At 38.2% G+C, this 10,936-nt stretch overlaps 1 protein-coding gene across 5 annotated transcripts; it reads right to left on the bottom strand.

Annotated features, from left to right (window-relative positions):
* Window positions 1-180: 180 nt before the first annotated feature.
* LOC18431895 (RNA-dependent RNA polymerase 6) lies at window positions 181-9,844 on the bottom strand. 5 transcript variants are annotated; one of them, XM_088868378.1, is made up of 6 exons: window positions 9,704-9,803; window positions 8,353-9,554; window positions 8,130-8,198; window positions 6,647-6,723; window positions 3,311-6,130; window positions 181-1,678 (listed from the first exon to the last, which is right to left on the bottom strand). In XM_088868378.1, the coding sequence occupies exons 5-6, from the start codon at window positions 6,050-6,052 to the stop codon at window positions 797-799; spliced, it is 3,624 nt and encodes a 1,207-aa protein (XP_088724504.1). In that variant the 5' UTR covers window positions 6,053-6,130; window positions 6,647-6,723; window positions 8,130-8,198; window positions 8,353-9,554; window positions 9,704-9,803; the 3' UTR covers window positions 181-796. The 5 variants fall into 5 exon arrangements, with proteins under 5 accessions (XP_088724504.1, XP_006842072.1, XP_020521423.1 ...); XM_006842009.4 differs by having other exon boundaries at window positions 8,353-9,790; XM_020665764.2 differs by lacking the exon at window positions 6,647-6,723 and having other exon boundaries at window positions 8,353-9,842.
* Between the last annotated feature and the right edge of the window lie 1,092 nt (window positions 9,845-10,936).

Below are 10,936 nucleotides of genomic sequence, written 5' to 3'. Positions count from 1 at the left end.
TTGAAGGCAAAAACCCTGGATTACAAGAAACCAGAGAGGGGGGGGTGGAGAAATTTGGAAGAAATGAGAACCCATGTTCCATCTATACACATCCATAAATTATAAATCCCCGAAAAAGCTTTACATCCAAATGTAAAATCGCCATTCCATCATTAATTGCAACATAATATAACCCAAACATCAACACCAACACCAACAAAATCACATTATCATTTCTCTACCGATACAAACAGTGGTGGTTCTTCCAAAATACAAATACGAGTTTTCCAAGTAGGCACACAATACTTCCAAAATACAAATACAACTTTTCCATTTACATATACAGTACGCACACAACACCTATAATGCACCAATTCAAAGCTACAACCGCATGACCTGATATTAGAGAGAGACCAACTGCACAGTCATCAGATTCACGGTTCCTCATACATCTAGACTCACTATATCAACCATATCAACACAGTAGAGAGAGACACAACACCCATAATGCACCAATATAAATCTACAATCGCATGACCTGATATTAGAGAGAGACCAGCTGCATAGTCATCAGATTCACAGTTCTTCATAGATTTAGACTCACCATATCAACCATATCAACACAGCACCAATACAAATCTACAATCGCATGACCTGATATTAGAGAGAGACCAGCTGCATAGTCATCAGATTTACAGTTCTTCATAGATCTAGACTCACCATATCAACCATATCAACACAGTAGAGAGACCTAACATACAACAGAAGTAAGTGGCAGAGTGGCCTTCATAAGGAAATCCAAAGAAAAAGCCCAAATTCAAATGTGTGGGAGCAAATAACAGGCAAGAGAGTCAATGGGTTTTGTTGGATCAAACTCCCTCTTAGCTGCCTTAATCTTTATCCTCATCAAATAATCGACAGCAATCCATGGAAAGCTCAATGGGGTGACCAATTCCCTGCCTGACTCCTCCGTCATGCCCTTCGTTGCTCTAATCTCCTCAAGCTTTTTAACCCACTTAGGGTGGTAGGTCACTTGATACCAAGCTGAAGCCTTCCTTTCATAAAAAGCATTCTTCTCCTCATCACTCAGCTCGACGTCTGAACCAACATTCTCAAAGATGGCTTTGAACTCCTTATTCAAAGCCCTATACGTGTTATTCAGCTTCTCTTTCAATTCACCCACCTTCCGACTGTTATGTTTAGAAATTGAGGAATAACAACTCGTAACCACCTCACCCTCAGAGCTCACATTATACAGCCCAAGGAAAAGAATGATCTGTCTATCATATAGGCATTTATAATGCCAAGCCTCCGACAGAAAGTCCTCAGAGCCCAGCACCTCGAGGTCCAAGTCATAGGGGAGGTCATCAAGGGACTGAGGCTCCATTTCTTTGAACTTTATGTGAGGAGCGTCCTTTATCTTTCGATAGAGGATCCCAAGGATTTTCTCCGATTTGTAAGAGAAAATTCCATCCTTCTCCATGAAGTCAGGGTACATCTTGGGTTTAAGGTTATTGGGCAAGAAGACTTGCTTACCGGTTTTGGGAACATCTACGGCTATTGCTGCTAGCTCTGCCAAGTAAAGGCAATTCTCGTCTAGCGCCCCGTCCTTACTTAGGTCTGCATGCACCACATGAGCGTTGCTTATCTGCCCAATGCTATCACTCACCATATGCTTCATGAAGAATTCGATTATATCCTAATGAAAAATAGAAGAATAATATAGCATCATTAAAAGGACAAAAATTTCAACTATAAAATGGATACTCTAAGAATATAGCATCATTAGAAGGACAAACAATTTTAACAATAAAATGACTACTCTCTCTCTCTCTCTCTAGACGACATAGATGGCATGATCAGGAGAACCAAGATCAAATTAAATAAAACAGTAGTGTGAAAGGATTGAAGATACATGCCTTCTCCAGATACCGAAAAGAATGAAAAAAGAATCAGACACAAATGGTAAATCAATCATTTGGAGTTACAGGTACAATGACATTGACGACAATGAGAACTGTTCTGGTTGTCTTCTAAAAGATCAAGGTGTTGCAAATATTTTTTTAAACTTCAGAATGAGACCTGGGCTTCCCCACAATAACTTCGCCCACGCACTGTCGAGTCTTGAAAACAGAAGACAAGACCAGCTCAGCATACCCAATGGTTAGATGTTTCCGTTTTTGATGGTCAGGGAAGTGCCCTTTTCACTAATTAAAAAAACTCATAAGACTTCACTCTCCAAGTTATCTCCACTTGGGACCAAGCCAAGTCCAACACAGAGCACACCTTTTTGAGCATGCCTTGAACAGTATAGAAGCTTTCTAATCCATACATAAATTGGTGACAAACAGAAATAAAAAGCATGCAAAACCAACATCTAGCAATAAATTCGCAATCAAAAGGGTTCAGAATAAGATCCAGCTATATAAGTAACCACACCTCCACCTAATGTTTGAACTTAATTACCTCTCTATTCTTGCCATTGTGTAATTAGAAGGCATCATACAAAACCAGTTTGTCTTGTCGCTTTTAATTCAATGTGACGCCACTTACAGGAAAACAGTTCTCATGGTTTACAAAACAGTAGTGTGTATTTATGCTTTCATGATAATATATCATATCATTAAAAAAATGTTGCTACTTGAACAATAAAAAAGACAGATCAGGAAGTTGGTTGTTGAACCATATCAAACCAGTAGTTGTGTGGAATTAAAGGAGGGTCAATCACGACACAAAAACACCAAAAGTCACTAACTGAACTTGCAGAAAAAATCAAAGCAGAGAAAAATCTTGATACATTGATGGTCTTTCAGTTCACTGCAGTTCTGCTGTATCATGTCACCAGACTATCCAGATAACCAAATGTTTCAAGTTTCTAAGCCAATTTCCAGTGAACAGTATATTGATTCCCATGCATGTATTAGGTTAATGCGTGCATTAGGTATAGTCACAAGTGCCACAATGAATGATATATTACTCTACTCTACAACTTAGGGAACAATTTCGTGCAACACCATATACAGCTTCAAAACCATATACAGTTTCAAAATTTGAAACAAATTTCTATGAAAATTAATTCTCCAGAATCCCCCATCAAAACCAAGTTTAATCAAATCCTAATAATTCCAAAGAAAGTTGACAGATTGCAGCAGAATTGAATAAGACAAAATTGTTCAAAAACCTTGCTAGTAAAAGTTGCAATAGTAAGCACATAAAACGTTATCCTATTTCTCAAAAAACAATGGGCACATAAAAAAGCAACCAAACTGTTGTCACAAGATATAGCAAAAATACCATCCAAAATAAATTGTCATAAAGGCAGAAGGCATACCTGAGACGACACTTGCCGTGGGGCAAATTTGGCTTCGCCAGAATCATAGTCCATCGCAGCCCAACTCTTGCCACTTGGAGGCACGAGCGTTTCGTTCCACGTGACAAAGTAAGTATCTCCATCTAGATCACTTCCTGATGCCTCGTTGGTATGCGGTCGATCCCCCTTTTGAGGGAAAACCAAACAATCAACTAAATGGTGCAACCCAGGCACATCAACTGCTTCGAGAACCCGAATTTCCCCAGGGTGGAGGCAAGGGTTCTTGGCAACAACAACAGTTCCTGTGATTACCTTCACATTGTGTTTCCTCTTAGAGAAACTCTTACCATGTTTAATGAAACAATTCTCCAAAGAAGGGCTCGAGACTTGGATAAAGCACTGCCCATGCTCTAGCTCGCCTAACTCATCCAAACATCCCATCAACCACCGACCATCAGGATTAAATATCCTTGCTTTTGCAAGTAAGTCACCTAACTGAGCAGCTCGAATGCATGACAGCATCTCTCTAAGGTGGGGTTCAGTTTGAGGTGTGAATCCAGCACTCAACATAATTGCAGCTGTATTGGCTTGCTCCCCACAAGAATTAGTCACTACCTTGTGTGCCACCTCGCCATTCACGAGTATTTGGCTCAAATCAGACACCATTGAATCTTGCAACTCCAAGAAGGCCTCATTAGGCACCTTCAAGGTTGAAAGGAGGGTTATTATCTGCCTATTTAGGTATCCAGGTTGGAAACGGGTCCAAGTAATAACCTCAAGCATGGTGTGCTTTGATTCGAATTTGAACATGCTTGGTCTTATCGAGAGTTTGGCCTTCCCATCACGAGGCCAAGTCACAATGACACCCTTGCAGCCTGCATACCTGACTTGGTAAGCACAAGGAGGGTTTTCAGAGAGCTTCAACTTGCTCGCAACTTGGGTTGCGAGCTCTGGTGTGATCTTCCCTATCCCATCGGAGAAAACATATCCATTTCTTTTTATCTCTGCGAGCTTAAAGTTTACATCCTTCTGATCAAATTCAACTGTGGCATAAGTCGAGGAAAAGCACATTCCCATCCTTGCCGCACATTTCGCGACATTCTCATCCGTGAACTTACCCATCCACGACCTAATTGAGTCGGCAGTCGTCTTCTCAGTATCAGCAAAAAACCACGCTGACCGGTCCCTCAATTGGTTTGATGAGAATGCTAAAAATAAATACCTACGCCCACATAGATTAAAACCATCAAAAGCAATACTTCTCACCCTCCTGAATATTGCTGTCTTTTGTGCAGTTTTGCTATGAGAGAAATCCTTGACAATGGGAGCAGTGTAGATAGAAAGAACACCCGAATTCAGAGTTTGGAGCCCTTCATCCGTGAATGTAACCCTAATAAACCGGTCCGATATTTCTCTGTAATTCCTAAGGACCCGGTTAGAGAGCTCGACCTGAGGAGGAAGACACTGAGCTCCAGTTGGGGTAATCATCAACCGCCTCACCTCTACGCTATCTTCGGGAATATGGGTTTCCTTCACAAGCCTTGGATTCTTCAAGAGCCATTCTTGGACAGTCTTCAACTCCTTATACGCATCAAAAACTGGGCGGTGACAAGAGTACATGTGCCTTAGGGCTGCAGTGTTAACTTCAGGAGATTGGCTCCTCAACAAGTCAAAAAATTCCTTGCACAACCTATGCTGATTTATAATACCCTTGTGTACCAAGCAAGTAACCAAATACACCACCTCGAAGCTTAACCCCTCCTGAATATTTACTGAAAAAAAATGATTGCGCATCGGTTTCATGAATCCAGGCTCGGTGCTCACTTTAGGAGGATAATCCTGAGGTCCAAGGACTTTTTGCAAAACTCCGTGCTCCAAGATCCTACACTCCCTGAAGTAGTCCCTCGCCTTCTCCATTTTAAGTCCATAACGAGGAGAGAATGAGATTTTATAACAACGGCACCGACCCACCGCACCATTACCAGTGAAATCAGTGGTCCTTATCCATGGGTCCTCATCATCCAACAAAAGGAAAGGAACAGTGACATGGGTGTCATCGTTATCTGTCCTGTAATAAATCAAAGGTGATGAACTCAACTGCACAAGCATCCCTAAAGAAGCTTGCTCTTGAAAAAAATGCACCCACTGAATATCTCGGATTGGGAACTCCAACTTCATATCGCATTTGATCACAACTTTCTGGTTTGAGTCTTTGATGGAGAAAGTGATGTCCTTAGTGAAAAAAACCCCACAAGTTCCATCATACGGATCCACATGAAAGTCTACCCCCAAATTGGGCCCCTCCCAACCAACCCAAAACTCGGACCAACTAAACAAAGACCCAATTTGAACCTTGCAATTTTCAAATTTTATAGGAAGAGTGGTCTTTCTCCATGCCACACGAAATGAGCTGTTCATCCCGACATGAACTTTCAAAGGGGATGAATCCAAAATTAGTGCACATTTGCCTGACAAAGTTTCAGCCCTCTTTGCACACTTAGGTATTGCAAAATGCACGAATGCATGTGGAATGACCCTTGTAACATCAATAGTTCTTCTGACTTGTGAAGCATCGACTTCATAATCAGGATAGGAATTGGGTGGTGTCAATGACCGCTTCAGTCTACATCTCATTATTGACCCAACTGCGCGTTCTAAATACTCAGTAAGCTCTTTTGCTGAGGTCCTCTCATCAAAACCCCCTATACTGACTTGTGTGATGACCAGCTTCTTCTTGTCATCTTCACTGCTATCTATCACCATTTTCTCACTTCAGATTTTCACAGTTCAAAACACGAAGCACTGGATACTATTATATGTCCAAGTCCAAGTCAAGTGCAGCTGCACAAGAAGAGCTACAGGATGAGTCCTTTGTAACATGCCAGCAGTTATTGATGAAATATAAAACTGCATATAAAATCAATTTTACTTTTGATTTTTCCAATTGGAGCTTGAGTTTCTTATCGAGTCAGATATGAAACAAATTAAAAAAGGGCACAATGCAGGATCATCCATTCTCCATTTCTAACACAAATCCCATCAAAATTCAAGTATCTACATCAAATAAGAAAAATAAAAATAGTCCATCCTATACTCAATATCACAATGATGCCTATGCAAGAACATAAGCAGGATGAACTCCTTGTAACCACCAAAGAAATTACGACGAGAATTCCAAAATGAACCTCATGTTTCAAGTCTCATCAAACCAGAAAATGAAAAAGAACTAAATAAAGAAAAGTGATCACAACTACGGTAAATTGCCGTATTCTAACTACCCATTCTTGATTCATTTCCCAACGAGATTTATGTATATCCTTAGAAAGACTGGAAGTAGAAAGCTTAACCAATACTTACGAGCTCAAACAACGAGGAACTAAAACTGTTTATACTCTGAAACTCCAAAAGAAATCACCCATTCTCCAAATAAGTTTCTGTTCAAAATACGAGGCATTGGATGGTTATTCCACAACATGCAAGTACATCCATATCTTTATTTATTTATTTTGTTGAGTGAGAGCTTATTACACCTATATTTACCAATAAAACAATAATAAATCCCCAAAGATCAGTTTGGTCACAGCATGCCCATGAAACCAGAAATGTACCAGACTAATAAATAAGGGATCTACAATATCAGCCATGGATCTACAATATCGGCCATCCTCTCATTTAAACGATCCATTGCTAAATAACTCCCATCAATATTCAAGCATATCCGCTAGTGTAACTAAAAAACTTGCAATTTCCAATTAAAAGGTGCTTTGGTCGAATTTCAACAGTCAAAATGGAATTAAAAATACATCAATCAAAATGGAACACTATAATAAGAGAGAGAAATCATATAATCATCCATTCTAATCATCAACTCCTAATATAAATTCATAAATTCAATTATATCTACTAGGATAACAATAAAAATTTGCACTCCTCACTTGTGTAGGTGCCTTTGCTAAAATTTTTCATCAACAATAAATGAAACAGAATTAAAGAAGGAAAACCACAGTATTATCCATTCTCCTACACTATTCAACAATAAATGAAACAGACAAATAAAGAAGGGAAACCACAGTATCATCCATTCTCCTACACCAATTGGATAGACTTCTTGCTTGAATTTTCATCAATTAAAAAATTGTTGGGTTCTCATTATAATAAAAAGGAAAAAAATTATGTAAGGTTGCAACCTTAAAATGTAGAATTAAAGGTGCACCTACAAAATCCATCATAAAAGGTTGTTTGGATGTTGCAAAACACTATAATTGTTCATCTCGACATCGAGATGTATAAATATGAAACGAAAAAAGGATTACGAGTCCACGAAATAGTGTATCTTGCAATACATTATCTGGACCGTTCATTTTCAAGATTTTCATGTGTTTATGGATCTACTTGATTTGAACCATTTTAGAGTTTAAAATTTTATAATTAGAGATGAAAATAGATTCTCGAGCCATCCTTGAGAATTTTTTATATCAAAACTACATTTATGATAAAATTTAGAGGTAAGCCTGTATTGTTTAAGGTTACAACCTTATGCAAACCACACCCTAATAAAAATGGAAAAGATCTAATACAAAAAGCAAAATTCCAGTACCATCCCTTCCCCAATTCTAATTATCAAACTCTAACATAATTCCCATAAAAATTCAAGCACATAATAAGCACAAGTTTCTCCTTTTTTTCAATCTCATATTGTCCCCCACAAATTTCAATCGATCAAAATTTTCTCAAATAGAATCATAGCATCATCAACTCTGCTATACAGTTGATGACTAAGATATAATTGCCATTAAAATTCGAGTATATCACTCAGAAATGCAGACACAAAAAAACTTACCATTGCACAATAGCTTCAAGAAACAAAGCGCCAAAAGAATTCCTCTCTCTCGATGTTCAGAGGTTTATTCTGAAATCACCCAAAAACAACATCAAAATGCCATGTTTGATTGCTCTGATTCATGATTTTCTCTCAACTTTTCTCTAGCAAGATCAAAGGGAAAAGCCCTCAACTTTTCTCTAGCAAGATCAAAGGGAAAAGCCTTCACTTTCAGTGAACTTACTGTCATCTTGCTTCTCAGTTTCTCTCTCTGCTTGTTTCACGTTCAAAACTATCAGATGAAGTCAAAACCACCAACCCCCTCTCACTCTCTCTGTCATTTCTCAACAAAATCAAATGAATTTGGAACTTTCTCGCTCTTGCCCCTGATTTTAGACACAGAGTAAGAGAGAGATTCTTAGAGAGAGGAAGAGGGCAAAATCAGGAATTAGTTTAGGGAGGGGGGGACAAATTCGCAGGGGAAGGAGATGATTGCTCAGCCAGAGATAAAGAAAGAGTCTTAGAAAGAGAAAGAGGCAGTAAAACCCAGATTTAACTTGGAGAGGAAAAGTCGAGACCGAAACCAAAATATTAATCTTTTAGCTAAAAGAGAGAGACACAGAGAAAGAGATGATTCCAGACAGAGGTTATTAGAGAGACTGAAATAGGAATTTTTAGCTTAGAGAGAGAGGAAGTGGCGGAGAAAGAGAGAGTCAATTGCTAAGGCAGAGATACAAAGATTAGTAGACAGAGAAAGGGAGAGAGAGAGAGCAACATAGGATCTTTAGCTCAGCCAGAAATACAGAGATTATTAGACAGGAAAAGATGAGAGAGAGAAGAATGGGATCTTCTGCTTAGAGAGAGAGAGAGAGAGAGTTGCAAAGAAGGGAAAGAGAATTACTCGGCAGGAATATTGAGATTGCTAAACAAGGAAGCAAGAGAGCACGCAATAGAACCTCTTCTAGCTTACTGAGAGAGAGAGAGAGAGAGAGAGAGAGAGAGAGAGAGTTGCAGATAAAGGGAAAGAGATAATTGCTCAGCCAGAAATACAGAGATATCCAACAAAGATAAGAGAGAGGGAGAGAGCTCAATAGGATCTTTAGCTTAGAGACATAGTTACAGAGAAACTGAAAGGGATAACTGCTAAGCCAGAGATATTAGAGATTATTAGACAGAGAGAGAGAGAGAGAAATAGGATCCTTATCTTCGAGAAAAAAATTTTCAGAGAAAGGGAAAGAGACACTTAGCCAGAAATACTGAGATTATTACATAGAGAAGAGAGAGAGCAATATGATCCTCAGCTCAGAGAGAGAGGGAGAGATGAAGTTACAGTCATTCAGGCAGATATACAAAAAGAAATACAGAGCAGAGAGAGAGAGAGACACTTAGCTTAGAGAGAGAAAGCAACACTTGATCAGAGAGAAAGTAACAGTTGACCAGCCAGACCTAGCTCAGAGTAAGAGAGATGAAGTTACAGTAAATCAGTCAGATATACATAAAGAAATATAGAGCAGAGAGAGACATAGCTTAGAGAGATAAAGCTACCCTAGATCAGCCAGACTTAAGCTTTTAGAGAGAGAGAGAGGAAGAAATACTTGCAGCCAGAAATTCATGAAGAAATGTAGAGAGAGAAAACCAGATTTCTTAGGAGAGAGAAAGAGGCTTTGCGCTTAGAGAGAGATGCGCATGCATTTGCCGAAAGGGGTTTTGAAAGCGTGAAACTCACTTCGAGGTGTAAGTTTTCGGGAAGGATAGCGTGAATAAGAAGCCAAAGGAGACACTTCTCGTAGGGGCATCTTCGAAAATCCTAGACGAGTGTCTTTAGTTTTTTACGCGTGTCTGTTCGCGAGATACACTACAAATGTAGTTTTTCCACGTGTCTGTGTCTGTTTACGAGATATACTGCATTTCTAGTTTTCTAGTATGCGCGCGCGCGCGTCCATAATATCTTTAGGGTTTTTGTCATGCTACCGTATTTGGTGGTGTATTCTTTTAAAGACGTCAATACTGTTGGACTATTAGATTACCCATATGCAGTACTTTTTTGTTTAGTGGAATTTTAAGTAATTAATCAAAAATAAAATAAATTTTTTAATAGAAATAAAAATATTTATTAACAATAATAGACGATATTATCAATATGGTGTGTGACATCGTCCTCATAATGTATTAATTGTTTTGTAATTATTTACTTTTTAAGAAGAGGTTTCATTTTTTTTTCCAACCATCATCTCCAAAAGAAAAGAAAAGAAAAAAAAAAAAGGGTGATGCGGTTTTTATAGAGCCTAGGCTCTAAACAATCGAATTAGAGCCTACCTTCAAATAGTGTAGAGAAATGTGGTTTTAACACTGAAATTTTTTGTGAAAGCCTTAAAATATATTTTCATCTTTATTTAGAAAGTTTAAAGCTTCAAAATAGTGTAAATCGACGTATCTATGAAAACTTAAAAATTTTAAAAATTGACAATCCAAAAATGCATTACAAAATATACTATTTTCAAAACTTGAAATCTATTTTTTTCTCATATCCATGTATCTTGATGTCGAGATGATCAATTTGAGGATATTTGAGCATCAAAACAATCTCTTCTGATGAAATTTTTTATGTAGGATCTAATTTGATTGTTTAGAGCCTCGGCTTTATCTAAACTTTTTCCCTGTAAAAAAAAAAAGGGTATTTTAAGTTTTAAATAACGTATTTGATTCATTTAATTAGGATTTTTATATTAAGGATGCTATAAGCCTTAAGTTTTGTGAAAAGTAAAGCCTCGAGTTGAAATTTTGTCAGCAAAATACTTTTGGCATAGAAAATCTTTTAGATTGCTTTA

Source organism: Amborella trichopoda, chromosome 5 (genome assembly GCF_054954075.1).
Source record: "Amborella trichopoda isolate Santa Cruz 75 chromosome 5, AtrichopodaSantaCruz75HAP2 v2.0, whole genome shotgun sequence".
NCBI classification, from domain to species: Eukaryota; Viridiplantae; Streptophyta; class Magnoliopsida; order Amborellales; family Amborellaceae; genus Amborella; species Amborella trichopoda.
The sequence above is the reverse complement of the archived record's forward strand: the minus strand, read 5'-3'. Positions and strand labels throughout refer to the sequence as shown.

Excerpts from the sequence above, each read along its gene's own strand:
- LOC18431895 (XM_088868376.1), bottom strand. The coding sequence starts at position 6,052 with ATGGTGATAGATAGCAGTGAAGATGACAAGAAGAAGCTGGTCATCACA. Across the intron at positions 1,679-3,310 it reads CACGGCAAGTGTCGTCTCAG|GATATAATCGAATTCTTCAT; the intron begins GTATGCCTTCTG and ends ATTTTTCATTAG.